General features: G+C 42.7%; 1 protein-coding gene across 6 annotated transcripts in view; it reads right to left on the reverse strand.

Moving 5' to 3' along the window:
• frmpd1a (FERM and PDZ domain containing 1a) overlaps positions 1–21,478 on the reverse strand; it is a 122,974-nt gene that overhangs the window by 67,806 nt on the left and 33,690 nt on the right. For 2 of the 6 annotated variants that reach the window (XM_080188620.1, XM_080188623.1), the window contains exons 2-3: positions 18,209–18,313; positions 5,883–6,034 (exon numbers count right to left, since the gene is read on the reverse strand). In XM_080188620.1, coding sequence (XP_080044746.1) covers positions 5,883–6,034; positions 18,209–18,309 — 253 coding nt within the window. In that variant the 5' untranslated portion in view covers positions 18,310–18,313. Of the gene's footprint in view, positions 1–5,882; positions 6,035–18,208; positions 18,378–20,472; positions 20,579–21,478 lie in introns of all 6 variants that reach the window. The other 4 variants (XM_080188618.1, XM_080188621.1, XM_080188622.1 and 1 more) reach the window with 3 other exon arrangements.

Below are 21,478 nucleotides of genomic sequence, written 5' to 3' on the forward strand. Positions count from 1 at the left end.
AAGTACAAATTTGGAACACATGAAACTGGCCCCCCTATATCCCCACTGCAATTGTGGGGGAGATTTGGCACTCTCTTGCACAATCAGTATTTGATGCTAGAGCAATTGTTAATTTTAAAACAAAGATTAATAGATTTTTGTTAGCCAAAGTTAGTAAGAGATACAGGGCAAAGATCGGCATATGGAATTAGATGACATTCAAGATGCACTGATGGCCCAACAGACTTGAGAAGAAAAATAGCCAACCCATGTTCTCATGTTCCTATGCCCATTATGCAGCTTTACGAGTCCCTGTGCAGACAATGACACGCCTTGTGCTGACTGTGAGAATTCCTGGGCTGGAGGTGCAGTGTCTGGTACTTGATATTTTCTTCAATCCGTTCATGAGACACCAGCATTTTTGGCAAAGCCAACATTTATTGTTCATCCCTAATTTCCCATGAGAGTCGTGCTTCTTCAACTGCTGCAGTCCTGGTGGTATTGATACACCCACAGTGCTGTTGGGGAGGGTAATTGTCATACTATGTAATAGCGTGTGAATCCCTGCGTGTGAGACCTTGTGTTGGACGGACAAAGAATTTTACTGGTTGTATCTTAGATGTAGGTTTACCAACACCCCACCCAAACATTTCCCCTACCTGGAGAGCCACCTTTCATCGAAGGCTTACATCAATGAGGATATTCAACATCTCATCCAACCCTTCGGACACCTAAGGACGAGAGTCTTCGAGAACTGCAACATTCTCGCTGACACCAAGATCCTCATGTACAAAGCAGTTGTCCTCCCAACTCTTGTATATGGCTCGGAAACTTGGACAATGTACTGACGTCACCACAAGGTCCTGAGGAGATATCAGCAATGCTGTCTGAGACAGATTCTCTGCATCAGTTGGGAGAACAGGCATAGTAACATCAGCGCCCTTGAAGGAGCCAACAGCACCAGCATCAAGACCGTGATCATCTAAAACCAACTCCATAGGGCCAGCGACATACTCAGGATGTCAAATCCCAACTGCCAAAGTAAATCCTCTTTACCCAGCTAAAGGAAGCTCCCAAATAAGAGGAGGACAAAGGAAGCACTTTAAAGACACCCTGAAGGTTTACCTCAACATAGACGTCAATGCCCGGGAGACACTTGCTCAGAAGTGACCTTCTCGGAGGAACCTTCTGATTGATGGGGTTCTTCGAATTCTTTGAAGACACCCGATGACAAGAGAAAGCCCAGAAAAGCAGCCTGAGAAAGGAATCCCAGAGAAAGCCCAAGTACCAAAGCCACCTCCCTGCCAAGTATGTAGTCAAACATCAGGCTCATCAGTCACACAGAGGCCCACAGAACCCATGATCAGTAACACTGAGTTTCTTACAAGGACAATCATACTCATTAGGAAGTGATCACCAAAGACTCCCCTTGGTCTTCTGGAATGCTGTATTTGTATCCATTTGGAGAATAGCAAGATTCCATTTATGAAATGTCGGACGCTCTGACAGTACTGAGAAACAATTTAGCACAATCATTTAAGGTCCAAACAGGGAATCAATAAATGTTTGGCAGATTAATATTCTATTTGGTGCCAGTTGATTTGAGTCCTTAGACACTGGCAGTAAAACATTGTCCTTTTCTGGCTGCTGTATTGGAAAGAGGCTACATTAATGACTCTGGGAGTTAGCATGTAATGAAGAAGCTGGCAATCCGGGGCACAGCTCCTGCCACAAAGAGTGTAGAGGAAAAGTACAGCCAGAACCAACAAATGGTGAAAATGGTGGCTACAATGGGCCCATTGCAGTTCATGTGTGAACAGGCTTCCACACCCTATGCACTTCTCAAAGGCCAAAAATCCTTTGCGCCCATTTGATTTTGATTTATTATTGTCACATGTATTAACAGTCAGTGAAAAGTATTGTTTCTTGCGCTCTACAGATAAAATATACCTTTCATAGAGAAGGAAATGAGAGTGCAGAATGTAATATTACTGTCATTGCTCGGGTGTAGAGAAAAACCAACTTAATGCAAGGTAAATCCATTCAAAAGTCTGAAAGCAGCAGAGAAGAAACAGTTCTTAAGTTGATTAGTACATATCCTCAGACTTTTGTATCTTTTTGCTGAAGGAAGAAGGTGGAAGAGAGAACACGTGGAGATCTTAATTATGCTGCCTGCTTTACCGAGACAGTGGGAAGTATAGAAAGAGTCAATGGATCAGAGGCTGGTTTGCATGATGAATTGGGCTACATTCATGACGTTTTGTAGTTCCTTGTGGTCTTGAGCAGAGCAGGAGTCATACCAAGCTATGATACAATCAGAAAGAATGCTTTCTATGCTGCATCTGTAAAAGCATCATAATTGACATGCCAAATTTCCTCAGTCTTCTGAGAAAGTAGAGGCATTGATGGGCTTTCTTAACTAGAGTGTCAGCATGGGAGGGACCATGACAGGCCGTTAGTGATCTGGACACCTAAAACTTGAAGCTCTCAACACTTTCTACTTCGTCCCCATTGATGTAGACAGGAGCATGTTCTGCTTTACGCTTCCTGAAGTCGATGACAATCTCCTTTGTTTTGTTGACATTGAGAGATTATTGTTGCCGCACCAGTTCATCAGATTCTCTATCTCATTTCTGTACTCTGTCTCATCATTATTTGAGATCCAAACCACTACAGTGGTGTTATCAGCAAACGTGAAAATCGAAAATCAGATTGGAGGGGAATTTGGCCCCACAGTCATAGGCGTATAAGGAGTATAGTAGGGGGCTGAGGACACAGCCTTGTGGGGCACCGGTGTTGAGAATGATTGTGAAGGAGGTGTTGTTGCCTATCCTTACTGATTGTGGTCTGTGAGTTAGGAAGTTCAGGATCCACTCGCAGAGGGAGGTGCTGAGGTTCAGGCCATGGAGTTTGGAGATGAGTTTCGTGGGAATAATAGTGTTGAAGGCTGAGCTGTAGTCAATAAATAGGACTCTGACATAGATGTCCTTGTTATCTAAGTGTTGTCAGAGGGATGATGTACTGCAAATTAGAAGCCAGAGGCCCAAGTCTCACATGAAACTGGGTCCTTTCTAAATATTAATTTATTAGTTGAGCTGACTCAACAAAGCCTGTTGCACCTCAAAGGACAACTTACCCCATATCCGTTTGGAATTGCCAATTTGTGAACATAACGTAAACAGACAATGTCTCTCTCCCCTCCATTTACCTCCCCATAGCAGTAATACTGTGGAGCAAGAAGGAACAATCCTGCTTCTTCTGGCTTCACCAAAGGAGATATAACAAAATATTTTCCATACAAAGGGGAATAGGCAGGTGCAATAGAAGCAGAAAAGTTGTTCATGCAGAGAGCCAGCACAGACGGGATGAATATCCTCCTTCTTTGCTGTAATCAATCAATGATTCAATTCCTTCAGCAGTGACCAGCAATCCTTAAAGAAACTGAGGTTTCACTGGTCTGGCTGCTGTAGAACTGGAAACTCTCAGTGGCATTGACGAGGGTGAAATTCCACATAGTTTTACATTAGCAATGTAGAAAATTCCTGAAACAGGTATGGAATCCTGTGTTGTTTATTCAAATTGATCCATCGTTGCACTGAGGACATCTGAAAACAGTGGGGATCAAAATGGCAATAGATAGGCAGATAGGACTTTGCCACATGGAAATTGGTATCCATGTTACACCTAAATATCTGCTGCACTGGATACCAGTTTGTACCCCTTTCTGCTCAGAATACACTGATAAAGGGGAAGTTTGCACCTGTAGCTGGAGAGAGGAAAGGAGGTCCCACAGCAAGGCCAAGTCAACCTTTGGTTAAAGTATGGAGAAGAATAACAGCCTAGCTGTAGCAATCACTGAATTGTTGTAAATGAACCTCAGCAGGAGGCCATTCAGCCCTGCGTCTGCTCCAATGCTCAGCAATTGTTCTACTTCAGTGAATCCCGGGCAACACTGGAACATGTACTAAAAATGGCCCCTTTTCTAGGTTTGTTCACTGTCAACTACATCATAGATATTCTGCTTCATGTCGTGGATATGACCTGAACCACTAGTAAATGAAAGGATGTAAAGCTAGATTTAAAAAAACATTCTGTCAAGGAATGTAGACTGACATTTAATGGCCATTTCCCAGTTGCCCTGAGAAGAATGTAGAGAGTTACCTTCTTGAACCGCTGCAGTCCATGTGGTGTTGGTACACCCATAGTGGTATTAGGGAGGGAGATCCAGAACTTTGATCCAATGATAGTGAAGGAATGGAGTTATATTTCTAAATCAGGATGGTGTGTGATTTGGAGGGGAATTTACAGATGGTGTTGCTCCCATGTGTCTGCTGCCCTTGATCTTCTTGATGTGAGCTGACAGTGTTCCCCACTGCAGTGGTGCTGCAGAGCAAGAAGGAGAAATCCTGCTTTGATCAGCTTCACTGGAGGAGATATAACAGAATACTATCCCTACAAAGGAGACTAGATGAGGGCAATTGAACTAGGAGAATTCTTTGCATAGAACTCGAGGTTGCGACTTTGGAAGATGTTGTCAAAGGAGTCTTGGTTAGTGGCTACAGTGCATTCTGTAGATGATACAAACTGCTGCTATTGAGTGTCACTGGTGAAGGGAGTGGATGTTGAGGTTGGTGTATGGGGTGCCAATCAAACGGGCTACTTTGTCCTGGATAGTGTTCTTGACTGTTGTTGAAGCTGCACTCATTTGAGCAAGCAGAAAATATTCAGTACACTCCTGACTTGAGCCTTTTCAACATTGGACAGACTTTGGGGAGTCAGGAGATGAGTTTCTCGCCACAGGATTCCTGGCCCCTGACCTGCTCTTGCAACCACTGTATTTATATGACTAATCCGGATCAGTTCCTGATCAATGGTAACCCCCAGGATATTGATAAGCAAAGATTCAGCGATAGTAAGTCATTTACTATCAAGGAGAGACTCTCTTGTTGGCAATGGTCATTGCCTGGCACGTGTATGGCTTAAATATTACTTGCCACTTGCCAGCCCAAGTATCAATGTTGCCTTGGTCTTGTTACATATCGGCATGCCTTGCTTCAGTCTGGGAGAAAATGATGATGGAATAATGATACATATAATAAAATCCAGAGATCATAAGCATTCCCACAAAGTCTGGCTAAGAACTTCTTCATTGCAGGACCAGAATTCAGGAATTCCCTTGCTGGCATTTTTGCTGATTAAGGATAGGAAGGGATTAAGATTCAAAGGCAAGTGGATGAAGCTGAAGTACAGGTCTCATTGGAATGACAGAACAAGCTAGAGGGACTGAATGGCCTGTTCCTGTTCTCATATCTGATGCATGACCATTGTGAGTGGGGGGCAGGGGGTGGGATGGGGGGAACACTCTGAACTTGTACTGCAAGGAGTAGGTCCACCATCACCATTTCAGGGCAATGAGAGATGTGTAGCAAATGTGGCCTTGTGTCATAGCCTGTGGCCAGAGAACAAACTTAAAAATGAGTGCGGTGATGGAGAAGAGGAGACAACCAGTTCTATTTCCAACAGGAAAAAATGGGAGTGAAACTGATCTTGTGCAACCATGATAACATGTCAGCTGTCTGTTTTACATCCCGCCCAATTGTATTTGCCATCGACTTAAACGGAATAGAAAAGCAAGCATTGAGTGTAACGAGTTACTCATTTTCTACCACCCATTTTGCAATATCACCCGATACTAAATGTCAGCAGAGTGGCAAAGCTGATGAAGTGTTGTCAGAAGACTGTATGGGTACAGGAGGATAGTGGCACAAAGTCAGGGTTACTGTTGGAGGTATTGCAATGAACAAGAAGCTTATTTGGTATCAGATAATAAAACCACAGTCTTATTAATCCAATACTGGCCCTCCCCAACCCTTCTCTCCAACCTCCCATCCCCAGGTATTTACCTGCAGTGACAGACTTCACACACACTGGTGTTTCTTCTGATACCGTAAATCCATGATCCAGGAGTGGATCTTTATTAATCTTTACCATCACCTTTAATGGCATGTTTGGCTGGTTTGTGTTACTAGTCGCTCCATCAGCTGCCCCTCGATTCCTTAAATCAGAAACAAAACAAGGTCAATCATTTTCAGTATCTTCTCAGATTTAATCCATCTCCCACCTTCTTCCTTCAGCAGAGCTGCAAACTCCTCACTGAAGGCCTCTCTTCTCGAATTTGCCTCCCTTGTGGAAATGGGTCATTGTGAAAGGAGAAGGGAATTACCCTGTTTCCACCCAACATTGACTAATTCATTTGTAAGATCTGACAAGGAGAAAGGAAAATCTCTGCCACAGAATGGACTACTGCAATGATTTAAAAAGTATCTGGGAGATTTGAAGGTGGTCAGTCACTCTAAGCTTAGTTATAGACTCAGATAATTTTTTGATAGCAGATGTTAGAACAAAAGAACAATACATCACAGAAATAGTACAGGAATTCGGCCCACCAAGTCTGTGCCTCTCTAATCCGATATTTTCTTGCCTCTATGTGATCCATATCCATCTATTCCCTGCCATTCACGCATCTATCCAGTTGCCTCTTGAACGTTGCTACAGAATCTGCTTCCAACACCACCTCCGACAGAGAGTCCCAGGCATTTTCCATCCTCTGTTTGGAAAACCTGCCCCTTACATCTCTTTTAAATTTTCCTCCTTCATTTTCAACTTCTGTCTCCGAGTTATTTACCCTTCAACCCTGGGAAAAAGACTCTCCCTCTCCACTGTATCCAAGCCTGTCATAATCTTGTAAACCTCTATCAGGTCACCCCCTCATCCTATGATGCTCTAATAAAAACAATCCAAGTTTGTTCAACCTTTCTTCATAGTCCATATCCTCCAAACCAGACAACACCCTGGTAAATCTCTTCTACACCCTCTCCAATGCATCAACATCCTTGTAGTAGTGTGATGACCAGAATTATACACAATACTCCATGCAGCCTAACCAAAATCTTTCACAGTTGCAACATGATTTTCCAGTTCCTATACTCAACACCCCCAACTGATGAAGGCCAGCATGCCACACACCTTCTTGACTACCTTGTCCGCCTGAGTTGCCACCTTTAGAAACTATGGGCCTGGATGCCTAGATCCTTCGGTATGCTAATATTTCTAAGGACTCTACTACTTACTGTATACACTCCTTCTGCAACAGACATTCCAAATCACTTCACCTCATATTTGTCTGGGTTAAATTCTATCTTCGTCGTCCAGTACTTCCCCGGAGCGGAGAAGCTACGACATCTTCTCCGGAGTCTTCAACATATCATTGATGAAGACGAACATCTCGCCAGGGCCATCCCCACACCCCCACTTCTTGCTTTCAGACAACCACACAACCTCAAACAGACCATTGTTCGCAGCAAACTACCCAGCCTTCAGGAGAACAGTGACCACAATACCACACAACCCTGTCACAGCAACCTCTGCAAGACATGCCGGATCATCGACATGGACACCATCATCACACGTGAGAATACCATCCACCAGGTACATGGTAAATACTCTTGCAACTCGGCCAACATTGTCTACCTGATACGTTGCAAGAAAGGATGTCCCGAAGCATGGTACATTGGGGAGACCATGCAGACGCTACGACAACGGATGAATGAACATCGCTCGACAGTCACCAGGCAAGACTGTTCCCTTCCTGTTGGCGAACACTTCAGTGGTCACGGGCATTCAGCCTCTGACCTTCGGGTAAGCATTCTCCAAGGCGGCCTTCACGACACACGACAGCGCAGAGTCGCTGAGCAGAGACTGATAGCCAAGTTCCGCACACATGAGGACGGTCTCAACAGGGATCTTGGGTTCATGTCGCACTATCTGTAACCCCCGTGACTTGCCTGGGTTTGCAAAACCTCACTTACTGTACTGTCTGGAGACAATACACATCTCTTTAAACTGTGATCAGTGCTCCTACCACTCACATTGTCAGCCACTTCAGGTCTTGAACAGCAGGTTAGGTGTAAGGATTTGCATTTTAATCAGTAATCTCTAAACTGTCTGTGCTTTATATGCTCTGTCTGAGGCCAGAACTCTCCATTCACCTGACGAAGAGGCTGTCCCCTCGAAAGCTAGTGAGAATATTATCAAATAAATAGGTTGGACTAAAACCTGATGTTGTCAGACTTTTTACTGTGTTTACGCCAGTCCAACGCCGGCATACCCACATCTTAAATTCTATCTGCCATCTTTCGGCCCAGGTCTCCAGCTGATTTTGTATTCTGCTTTATCCTCTGACAATCCTCCTTACTATCCAATACTCCCCTAATTTTTGTATAATTTCAAATTTACTAATCAGACCACCTACATTTTCCTCCAAATCATTTATATATATTCTAAACAACAGAGGCTCCAGCACTGATCCTTTTGGAACACTGCTTGTCATAGACCTCCAGTTATAAAAGTACCCTTCCACTGCTACTTAGAATGGCACAGTGGCTAGCATTCCAACCTCCGTTTACTGTCTGTGTGGAGTTTGCACATTCTCCTTTGTCTGCACAGGTTTCCTCTGAGTTCTCTAGTTTCCTCCCATAATCCAAAGATGTATGGGTTAGGTGGATTGGCCATGCTAAATTGACCCTTAGTTTCAGGGGGATAATCAAGGTAAATATGTAAGGTTAAGGAAATAGGGCCTGGATGGGATTGTATTAGTGCAATACAAATGGCCTCCTCCTGCATTGTAGGGATTGTATGATGCTATGATATTATACTCACCGCTTTCTATGCCAGCTTTATATCCACCTTATCAGCTCACCTCGGATCCCATATGACTTCACCTTCTATATCAGCCTGTCATGAGGAACCTTATTGAACTTTTACTAAAGTCAACATCCACTGACCTGCATTGGTCAATCTTTTTTGTCACTTCCTCAAAGAACTCAATCAAGTTTATGAAACACGACCTCCCCTTCACGAAACCATGCGGCCTAGCGCTAATAAACTTATTTTCTTCCAGACATGAGTACTTTCTGTCCCTAAGGCTAATTGTTCCATAATTCACTGGTTTGCTTCTTTCACCTTTCTTCAATGGAGCATTGAAACAAATAGAGATGTTGCCCCTTAGGATTATCTTCTTATTAGACAGTCTCTCAACATCTAGGATTACTTGTTTCTACTGCGATACAGACTCTACCACATTTGGGACAAGTAGTGTTTGCAGAGTTAGATAGATGAATTGTTTGGAGATTTGTGAGCTCTCTCCAACACCTCAACTTTGCCTATGTGTGTTTCTGATAAGTCTCCCGATGTTTTCAGTGACCGGGGGCATGGAGGTTAAAGTGACCTGGTCTCTTCAGAATTTGCACAGCTGACAGGCAGGAAAGCAGAAATTAATCACAGGGTGCCTGAAATCACCATGCCAGGGTGATCTTCCGGTTTGCCTGGGCTAGAAGGGGCAGTCCAACCATGTCACCCCCGTCCCAGTGGAGTGTGGTGAGAACAGCTCTTTGGTCCCCAGCTCTAGCCCAGCCAATCCCCAGGATCTTGGGGGACTCTTCCTCTGAAGCCTGGACAAAGCCAGAGGGACTGAAGACTACTGGGGGGGCAGGGGGAAATGCTCTGAACTTGTACTGCAAGAAGGTCCACCATCACCATTTCAGGGCAAAAGGAGATGAACGACAAATATGGCCCTGTAGCATAGTCTGTGGCCAGAGGGGCAAAAGGCCACTGGATCTATCTCCTTGACCCCCCTCAGGGCCCAGGGCAGCAGGCCAGGGTGACATGCCAAGGTGCCTGGGGTGGGGGGGGGAGTGCATTGTTGGCACTGCCAAAGTGCTTAGCCTGAAGGGAAGCTGAGTTGGTCTGAAGTGAAGGGGGCCTAAGTGGGGAGGGGCCTGAGTGGAGAGTCTGAGGGGGAAGGAGGTCTAAGAGATGGTCTGAGGGGGGAGGAGGGCTTAGTAGGGGTTTGAGGGATGAGGGAAGCTGAGGAGGGCATCAGATTGGGTACCCTCATGTCTTTGGGGCATGGGGGGCATAGGGATGTCATCTGTTATTTTTGTGGATGTGGGGGCGGATGCCCTTCTTTGGTGAGGGGTTTCAGTGGCTCACAGTGTGCAAAGGATCTGGGGAGAGTTGCTGAGATATCCATAGATACCTAAGATATTTGGGAGACATCTGCCAGTAGGTTTCAGAGTGTGGGGTGTCTAACCACAGGTCACCTATTGGTTTACATGGACTGCGTGCTTACTGAGAATATTAGCGTATTAGATAAAACTTGTAGTTGTGTTATCCTTACTAGTCTGCATATATTTGTTAAGGTAGAGTTGGAATGAAGATGGAGTATATTATGATCCATCTTGTTTAATAAACAATTTTTTCTTTCTGTTAGAAGTTCATTAGCAGTCTCTGTGATTCTGCTCAGTAACCACCCTCCATGTAATTAACTTGCCTAGTAGTATCAGCTGGAATCATAACAAATTTTTAATTTTTGCCTAGTGAGCCCAGTCTTGTATACATTTGTGCACAGCTCTCATATTTACTGGGGCCCCGGGAGAATACTTTGTATTCATTTTTAAACTCATTCTGTGGATCCAATGAGCCCTGGCTCAAGCTCTGCTCCTAATTTTCTCATCCCTGGCCACTTTCCATTGGATTCCACTTCTGCTCCCTTCAGCAAGGCACTGGCTGCCTCCAACATGGCTGCTGCCTTTGCCACTGGCACCAGGCGGGCAGCGCGCACATCCTGGAAGTGCTCGGTGACACTAACCAACCTCACTTCCTGACCAATTAGGCCACCTACATTTAAGAATTTAATTAAATATTTAGGTGTTGCAAAAGCAAAGCAGCTGATGTACAGAGCCAGGACCAGAAATTCATTCAAGTGTCAGGTTCCCAGCCTCTCTTTAAAAACCTAGCTCCATTTCTTTCCATTGATTCATGAATCTATGCAGCATGGATTCATGAAGGGGAAGTCGTGTTTGATGAATTCACTGGATTTTTATGAAGATGTGACTAGTGCGGTTGATAGAGGGGAACCAGTGGATGTGGTGTTTTTAGATTTCCAGAAGGTGTTTGATAAGGTGCCTCACAAAAGGTTGCTGCAGAAGATTAGGGTACACAGAGTTGGAGGTAAAGTGTTAGCGTGGATTGAGAATTGGCTATCTAACAGGAAGCAGAGAGTTGGAATAAATGGGTGCTTTTCTGGTTGGCAGTTGGTGACTAGTGGTGTGCCACAGGGATCAGTGCTGGGGCCTCAACTGTTTACCATATACATAGACGATCTGGAGGAGGGGACCGAGTGTAGGGTACCAAAGTTTGCCGATGACACGAAGACAAGTGGGAAAGCAAATTGCATGGAGGACGCAGAAAGTCTGCAGAGAGATTTAGATAGGCTGAATGAGTGGGCAAGGATTTGGCAGATGGAGTATAACGTTGGCAAATGTGAGGTTATCCACTTTGGAAGGAATAATAGTAAAATGGAATATTATTTAAATGGTGAAAAATTACAACATGCTACGGTGCAGAGGGACCTGGGTGTCCTTATGCATGAATCGCAAAAACTCAGTCTGCAGTGCAGCAGGTGATCAAGAAGGCAAATGGAATGTTGGCCTTTAAAGCAAGGGGGATAGAATATAAAAGCAGGGAGGTCTTGCTGCAACAGTACAGGTACTGGTGAGGCCGCAACTTGAGTACTGTGTGCAGTTTTGGTCCCCTTATTTGCGAAAGGATATATTGGCCTTGGAGGGAGTACAGAGAAGGTTCACCAGGTTGATACCGGAGATGAGGGGGTTAGCTTATGAGGAGAGATGGAGGAGATTGGGCCTGTACTCATTGGAGTTTAGAAGGCTGAGGGGTAATCTTAGAGACATATAAGATAATGAAAGGGCTAGTTAGGGTAGAGGTAGACAGATTCTTTCCACTTAGAAAGGAAACCAGAACTAGAGGGCACAGCCTCAAAATAAGGGGGGGTCAGTTTAGAACAGAGTTGAGGAGGAACTTCTTCTCTCAGAGGGTAATGAATCTCTGGAATTCTCTGCCCATTGAAGTGGTGGAGGTTATCTCGTTGAAAATGTTTAAGTCACGGGTAGATAGATTTCTGATCGATAAGGGAATTAAGGGTTATGGGGAGCAGGCAGGTAAGTGGAACTGATCCACTTCAGATCAGCCATTATCTTATTGATTGGCGGGGCAGGCTCAAAGGGCTAGATGGCCTACTCCTGCTCCTATTTCTTATGTTCTTATGTTCTAGATGCCATTTGACCTGATGGATACTTTCAACATTTTCTGTTTATATTTTACATTTTAAGGATCTGCAGTATTTTACCTTTGTGCACATACTGAAGCTTACTCATCCACTGTTCTCCATAGTTCCCATAAAAATAATGTGCTTGAGATAAACTTTAAACTTGAAAGCATCGAAAAATGGTTGTATGTACATAGTGAAATGAAATGATTTTAGAGCTTGTGTGTTTTGAGACTATCCCTAATTGAAACAGAAACCAGGTTTCTTGGAGGAGGGGTTTGCTAATTGGATTTCCTGGCTGTGACATTAGAGTTCTGAAAAATCAGCCTCTAGTATGTCGCCAGGGAAATAGAAGCTAATTAGGAAGCATAAACAAGGCTAGGGAAACAGATTTTAGCCAGTAGTCACAATAGGATAGACCATCTGAAAAACTGAGAGAGTAGTCCAAGCAGGATTTTTCTTTGGGATCATTTGGGAAGTTTAGTTCTTTTGCATTATTGGCCTCCACGAGTTTCATAACAATGGTGGGGGGCGGGGGTGGTGTAGGTCATTCAGCCCTTTGGCCATTTAATTAGATCATAGCTGATTTGTACAACAACTCGATTTACTCACCTTAGTCCCAAATCCCTTAATACCAACAAGAAATGTCATAATTTCTGCCTGGAAAGGTTCAATCATTGTCCAATATTTAAGGCATTTTGAGAGAGAATAACAAATTTCTGCTGTTCTATGTGAAAAGTTCAGATTTCCCTCCTAAGCGACCTAACTTTATTTTTAAGGTTTTTTTTAATCTTTGTACCACCCCACCAGGTGGAACTGTGATGATTAGTATAATACAGTATCATAATTTAGTAGAAAAAAGATTTGAATAGAGTGAAAATTTGTTTCAATTCAGTTCTAACCTCTTTAAAAAAGTGTAGAAAGGAAATACTCTGTCCTCTCTACTTCCGTGTGTGTGTGTGTGTGTGTGTGCGCGCAAGTGTGTGTGTGTGTGTGTATGCACGCGCATCTGGGTGCGCATGTGCGTGTGAGTGTGCGTGTGTGCACGCGTATGTGCACATATGTGTGTGTGCGTGCGTGTGTGTGCATGTGTGTGTATGTGTGCGCGTGCACGTGTGTGCATGTGTGCATGCGCACGTGTTTGTGTGTGTGTATGTGTGTGTATGTGTGTTCCCTCTACAGTGTAACCCAGTTGTCACCATCTGTCTGCATCAGATAGTTGATCATTCCCCCTCCCAACTGGCTGTGTCAGGAAACAGGGAGCTGACTGGAAAATCTCATTGTCAGCTCTTCTTTATCAACATAAATCAGAGATTTAAGACTTGCCTCTCTCTGCATGAGAGATGGTCAGACTGTCATGTGGACTTCAACAGGAGGCTGGCAAGTATGAATGGCCATGTGTGGAGATGCTGGTGTTGGACTCGGGTAAGCACAGTGAGAAGTCTCACAACACCAGGTTAAAGTCCAACAGGTTTATTTGGAAGCACAAGCCACAAGCTTTCGGAGCGCTGCCTTTTATCAGGTGAGTGGGAGTTCTGTTCACAAATAGGGCATATAAAGATACAAATTCAATTTACAAAATAATGGTTGGAATGCAAGTCTGTTGAGTATGAATGTTGCAGGCTACATCTAACCTATCGAATGCCTTTAATATTTTAAATAGCTTGATGAGATCTGCTCTCAATTGTAGAAAACTAAGATTATCAGCTACATTTATCGGATCTCTCCTCATTATTTAACTCTCTGGTGTATGGTATATTTTACAAGTGAGTATTTGAGGCAGAATTCCATACATCAGGAAATTGGATTCAATGGTTGACAGACCTGATTGACCTGTAGGATTTGTCTTTGCTTGACTTTGTTAATTGCATTGTAGGGAATCAACAGGAAAAAATTACCTCTTAAATTGCACAACAATTATCCATAGAACAGCCTGGATTGAAGCAAAAAGCCAGACTAAAGGAATAGTTGATTGTGTTAAATTAAATTTAATCTAACTTTGGTCTGTCGGAAGTGCTTTTCTTCCACAAAGGGAAACTGACATGGGCCTATTACACAAATAAATAATTCATGAAGGCTTTTAAAGAGATCACAGAGAGCCACCATTATTGTTGTATTCTAAACAAGAGAACATCAAAGCTCTCATCAGCTGGGAGTGCTCTATGCTTTTGAAAAGCTTTACTTTGTTTTATTTACAAGATGTTTTATACAAAAAGGCAACAATGTCTTTGTTGAGGAAAGGCAGCTTTAAAAACTCGGCATCAATTTGTTCTGTAGCACATGGCATATATTATATGGTGTGCCTCAGGGTTCAGTGTTGGGTCCACTGTTATTTTTGATATTAATGATTTGGATGAAAATTTAATAGGCAATAGGTAAGTAAGTTTGCAGATGACACCAAGATTGGTGGCATAGTGGACAGTGAAGAAGGTTATCTAGCATTGCAATGAGACCTTGATCAGTTGGGCCAGTGGGCAGATGAAGTTTAATTTAGATAAATGTGAGGTGATGCATTTTGGCCAGTCGAACCAGGACAGGACTTACTCCGTTAATGGTAGGGCGTTGGAGAGAGTTATAGAACAAAGCGATCTAGGGGTGCAGGTTCATAGCTCCTTGAAAGTGGAGAGATGAGTAGGCTGTGATGTGATATGCATAGTGGGGAGCGTAAGAGTGAGTGTGACGGGAGAGTGAGAGTAAGTGTGTGGTGTGATTGTGAGGGGGAATATGATGTGCGAGTGAGTACGCTGTGATTGAGAATTATGATATGTATGTGTGTGTCATATAATTGTGAGAATAAGTGTGATGCGAGTGTGAGAAGAAGTTGATGTGATTGTGAGAGTTAGTGTGAGAGTGTGATGTGTCATGTGAGTAAATGTGGTGTGATTGTGAGAAAGAATGTGATAAAAGTGTGGTGTGATTATGAGAGCGAATGAGAGAGTTTGTGGTGTGAGCAAACTGTTGGGATTGAAGGCAAGCAGATACCAGGGCCTGATGGCATACATCATCGGGTCTTAAAGGAAGTGGCATTGGAGATAGTGGATCCTTTGTTTACAATATTCCAAAAATCACTGGATGCAGGAAATTGGAAATTGGAAAAATGCTAATATAATGCCCTTAATCAAAAAAAGAGAGAGACAAAATGTAATAAACTAAAGGCCAATCAGTTAGCATTTGTCATTGGGAAACTGTTGAAAATCCACTATTGTGAAAGTAATAACAGGACATTTAGAAAGTCAAAATGCAACCCATGAGAGTCAGCATGGTTTTATAAGACCATAAGATATAGGAGCAGAATTAGACCATTTGGCCCATCGAGTCCACTCCACCATTCAATTATGGCTGATATGATTCTCATCCCCATTCTCCTGCCTTCTCCCCATTACCCTTGATCTCCTTATTGATCAAGAACTTGTCTATCTCTGTCTTAAAGACACTCAATGGCGTGGCCTCCACAGCCCTCTGTAGCAATGAGTTCCACAGATTCACCACCCTCTGGCTGAAGAAATTCCTTCCCATTACTGTTTTAAAGAAGCGTCCCTTCTCTCTGAGGTTGTGCCCTCAAGTTCTAGTCTCTCCCTTTATGAAACATAAATCATGTTTGACTAATTTGCTTGAGTTCTTTGATGATGTAGCAAGCAAGGTGGATAATGGGAATTCTGTAGATGTAGTATATCTGGATTTACAGATGGTATTTGATAAGGTGCCACACAAAAGGTTAATATACAAAGTTCACATGGGGTAGTTTATTAGCTTGGATAGGAGATTGGCTAACCAATAGAAAGCATGGAGTTGGGATAAATGGGTCTTTCTCTGGTTGGCAAGATGTAACTAGTGGTTGCCACAGGGTTCAGTTCTCGGGCCCCAATTATTTACAATCTATGTTAATGACTTGGATGCAGGGATAGTAGAAACCATTGCCACATTTGCAGATGACACTAAAATAGGTGGAATAGATAATGAAATAAGAAATTTGCAATTGGAAATGGAGAGGTTAAGTGAATGGGACAAAATTTGGCAGAAGGGGTTTAACGTGAATAAGTGTGAGGTTATCCATTTTAGTAGGAAAAACATATAGGCAAGTTATTCTCTAAATAGAGGGAAACTTCAGACCGCTTCGTGCAGAGGGTGTCCTGGGTGTCCTTGTGCATGAATCATAAAAACTAGTATGCAGGTACAGCAGGTAATAAGGAAGACAAATAGAATCTTGGCACTTATTGCTAAATGAATAGAATATAAAAGTAATGAACTGTTGCTGTTCCTATACAAAGCATTAATAGGACAACACTTAAAATATTGTGTAAGGCTTTGGTTCCCTTTCTTGAGGAGGGATATAGTTGCAGTTCAGAGGAAATTCACTAGATTGATTCCAGAGATCAGGGGTTTGTCTCACGGAGAGAGATTGGGCAGTTTAAGCCTGTACTCCCTGGAATTTAGAAGAATGAGAGGCAATCTAATTGAGGTATACACGATGATAAGGGGGATTGACAGAAGAGGATGTTTCTTCTCACAGGGAAGAGGCTTAAGGAAGAGGCAGCCAGATTTTTAATTAGTGAGGGTTTAAAGGCTATGTTGAATGGGCAGGAAAGTGGGGTTGAGGCTGAGATAAGGTCAGCCATGATTGTATTAAATGGTGGAGCAGGCTCAAGGGGCTAAATTGCCTACTCCTGCTCCTAGTTCTTGTGATTCTTATGATTCCTACAATATATGAGAGAGTGTGATGTGATAGTGAGAGTGAATGTGATATGTGATTGTGAAAGTGAGTGTGTATGTGATATGATTGAGAGAGTGCATATAGCAGTGAATGCAATGAGAATGTGAGAGCAATGTGCAATGTAAGTGTGAATGAGTGTGATGTGTGTGAGTTTGTGATGTGAGCATATCAGTTAATGTGATGTGATTATGAGAATGAGTGTGATGTAAGTGTGAGAATGTGGGTGAGAATGAGAATGATGTGAGGTTGATGTGATTGTGAGTATGAGCAAGTGAGATGTGAATATGAGTGTAGGTGTGATCTAAGTGTGTGAAGGTGGGCCTGGATAAGATGCTCTTTTGGAGAGTTGGTGCAGACATGATGGGATAAATGGCCTTCCTTTTGCATTCTGGAATTCTATGGATTCCTTCAAAGTCTGCCTTGCAATTGGCTCTTTTGAAAGTTAAGTTAGCGTTGTGTCATGCAAAGCACACTGGATGCAAAATGCAAAAGTAAATGGATATTTAGATATCCAGGTTTACATTGGATATTGTGACATGTTGAAAATTCTTTCTGGTTTCATTCACCTTAATTCCATTTTGGCTCAGCTTGCCACCTCCTCCCACCACCACCACCCCTCCCCCCACTTCCCTTGCCCTGGAAAATTTGCAGTTTGGACTGAGTCAGTTTCAGTGGTTAATAAATTTACTCTATGTTTGACTTGAGAAAACCTTGTTTGATTCGTTCCTTATTCCTCACAGTTTAAATAGTTAAATACATTCTGATTTGGAAAAGGCACAGTCTTGTAAAAAAGAAACTTAAACCTTTGTTGTGACCTTTCAAGGAGGTTTAGAGGGGAGCCAGTTCATCCTTTCTCACATGGTCATAGCAGTTCACATAGTCAACTTGATGGATTGAACAAGGAGACCTTCACTGTAAGGGGAAGTGGTGATGTAGTGGTGTAGCAGTATTGTCACTGGACTAGTAATACAGAGACTCAGGGTAAAGTATAGGGACCTGGGATTGAATCCCACCTCAGCAGATTGTGAAATTTGAGATCAATAATAAAAAAACCTTGAATTCCAATGATGATCATGAAAACATCATTGATTGTTGTAAAAAAAAAATGATTTTAGGGAAGGAAATCTGCCATCCTTATACGGTCTGGCCTACATGTGACTCCAGACGCAGGTTGATTCTTAAATACGTTCTGAAATGGTCTGGCAAGTTACCCAGTTCAAGGGGCAATTAGGGATGGGCAGTAAATGCTGGCCAGCAACACCCACATCCCCTGAAAAAATAAAAAAACTTCAATTTGGAGAAATCAGGCTTTAATAAACATGTACAAATCTCACCTCTGTGAATGATCTCGTGTAAGGCGAAGCCATTTTGCGACCATTTGTTCAACTTTGTGGGATTTGCGGACTTGGACCATGTTATCCTCAGGTTCCTCCATTTAACTGTAGAAAATTGATTCTTGAGTTAATCTCACTATTGAATTGATACTTGTAGTAGTCCCAGTATCTGCATTGAACACAAACAGGACAGGAATATCAGATGGAATGTACCCCTTCCTCTACTCTGCCCCAACAGTATGCTTTAGCACCCATTACTATACTAATGTGATAATTTTGCTATTTCCCCTCCCAAACTGTTCTTTGATTGTTCTGGCTAAGATTTCCAATTAATGCCATGAGGATTAGGCCTCTTAAAAACTGGTTTGAAACTACCCAGCTCATCTTACATTGAATTCGTATAGGTCGGGTATGTCATTTACCACACATAGTGGCAGGCTGCCAGGACAATGGAAGAAAATCTGATGCTGTTGAGCTGCAGAACATAAAGAAATGGAAAGGAATCTTATGTGGGCAAAAGAAGCTCCAAGAAGGCAAGAGCTTCAGCCAGCACTGGAGGCCACAATGGATGAGAGGAAGCCTCTATGTTAGGGTTAGGATTAGGGCCCTTGCTAGCTAAAATCAGGGCCTTTATAGCCGTTATTGTAGTCCTGCAACTTATCACCTTGCACTAGATGATCCTGGGGAGGGTTAGTAATGGTATGACAGCATAGAACTTGGAGGAAAATAGGCTCTTCAGCATTCCAGCATAAGGCAGGCTACTCCAGCAGGGGAGAGAAATTGAAACAAGAGTAGGCCTCATCCTTCACTCCAAAGTCCTAATGTTTCCAACAAAAGCTCGTTCAATTCTGGGGAGGATCACAAAAGAAACTTATAGCCACAATCAAAACATACTCAGAAAATGTCAGTTTCGTAAGTAAGACACTTTTTAGAAGTCAAAACAGTTGCCCGATCTTAAAATCAGAACTTGAGTGAAATCAGGAAGCATCTATTTCACATAAAGGAGAGTGGAAGTCTGGAGCTTACTCCCTCGAAAGGTTGTGGATGTTGGGACATTCACTGAGAAGATGGAGTTTTGCTGGGTACGGATATCAAGAGATATGGAATGAAGTAAATAAATGGAGCCGAGATGCTGATCTACTATGATCTGATAGAACGGTAAAATAGGCTTGATGGATTAAATAGTGTGCTTCTGTTCCTATGTTGCTAATTCTCATTTTTAATCGACTTTTCCTTTCTTTCTTCATGTTAACACCTTTATGTTTGCTAACAGAATAGTTGAGGGGAGAGTAACACTGCTCATAATAACTGGAGGTAGAGTTATAACAAATAATATCCATCAAACACCACTGCCCCTTCACTAGCAATAATTCCACAAGAAATGAGGAAAAATCCAAAGTTATTGCTCCAGGATTCAATATTGGAGAAGAACCAATCTGAAGAAAGATCTTGTACTTCCATCAGGCCTTACAATATCCACTAGATATCACAGAGCATTTTACAATCAACAGGACTCGGATTTAATGTGGCTGATAGGGTCTCACCAGCTGATTAGAAAGCAGGAGGGAGCTCTGCATCACTTTTCTCTGGGAGGCCCAAATCTACTTAACTTTAACCATATACTAGGCCACTGGCAGACTCAAATGGTTTTCCTGGGTATCTTCTCCAGATGATGAGACCAGAACTGGTGCTGGTTAAATACCAGCAATGACAGGATGAGCACCTTAAGTAGGCTCAAGCAAGAAGGCCATCATCAACCTTTCCCACCCTAAAAGCAGTTGTAATGAGGCCATCTTAAGGAAAAAAAAGATGTCTGGCTACCTGTTCAGCCTGCTTCTGTTGATACAGTTGCCAGGTGGCCTTATTATGAATGCTTCACTTAGCTCCAATACTGAATATTGTATCCAACCATGCAGGCAATGTTTGCACAGCTGTAAAGGGAAATGCTAGTTTTGTTAGGCTGACACTTTGTGAGGTTGTAATAAGGTTTTGTTCTTCGAAATAGCTCCTCAATGCCTGTAATTATAATATGCTAATGAGACTGAAACAACCTCCTCGCAACCCCTGCAACCAACCCCCCCCTCCATTCCTATATCTTCCACTATGCCCCTCCCAGCCCCATGATTTCTCTTCTATTTGCTCCAGTCCTCGGGTGCTGTCTTGAATATCAGATTTTCTCAGAGGGTAGCCAGCCACTCATCCTCGTTGGCAGGCTAACTATTGGACAGAAAACCATGTAAAGGTGGCATGCTGCCTCACAGCACCTGAGGTCCGGCTTCGAATCCCGGCTTGGATCACTGTCAGCATGGAGTTTGCATGTTCTCCCCGTGTCTGCATGGGTTTCCTCCAGGTGCACCAAAATTATTCAATCTGTACACAGAGCAAATTTTCAGAGAATTAAATGTATATCCAGGGTTCAGGATTGGAAGCAAGAACGTGAGGAACTTGCAATAGCTTGCTGACACAGCACTACTTGCAGAACCAGAAGAGGCTTTAAAACATCAAGAAAATTTAGAAGTTTAGACTATGGATTGAGTGTGAACACAAAAAAAACAAAATCAATGATAGTTAGAAGGAATATATTAGAAGAAACTAGAGTGAAAATTGAAGTGGATGGTGTCCCACTGGAACAAGTAGATAGGTTTGTCTTTTTATGACATATAATAGCAGAAGATGGTAGATGTCATGTTGAAATCTAAAGGATAGAAATAGCCAGAAGTAATTTCATGAAGATAAAGGATATATAAACAGCACAAAAACTCAAGCTTGGAACAAGGTAATATCTCATAAGATGCTACATTCTATCCATTTTCCTGTATGCCTCAGAAACCTGGACAAAACATCACATACAGATCTCCTGCACGAGGTAATTACAAGCAGCAGTCATGCCAGTAACCGCCGGATCTGCTGAATATTTCTAGCATTTCTGTTTTTATTCCATTAGCTTAACTAATTGCTTTTGAACCATTACAATAGCTTTTAGCTCTTTGCATACATGGACAATCAAATTCTTTTTCTCTGCCACAGTTCTAGTCTCTCAGCATAAAGAAAATTTGAACAACAGATAAAGCAAATCATTTAAAGTTGCTACCATGCAATGGTGACTGGAGTGGTATTTTTCTACTAATAGAATGCTGCCAAAAGTCCAAAACACATTCTACCTACCACATAAGTGAGCAATATTGTGTCTGAATTTCAGTGCTGGTACAATATCACTTACCGAGACCGGCCAGAATTTTACCGGCTCATTTATGCTTGCTAAAAACAGCA

The sequence above is a fragment of the Carcharhinus amblyrhynchos genome, chromosome 5, assembly GCF_965287045.1.
Source record: "Carcharhinus amblyrhynchos chromosome 5, sCarAmb.v2.hapA, whole genome shotgun sequence".
Taxonomy (NCBI): domain Eukaryota; kingdom Metazoa; phylum Chordata; class Chondrichthyes; order Carcharhiniformes; family Carcharhinidae; genus Carcharhinus; species Carcharhinus amblyrhynchos.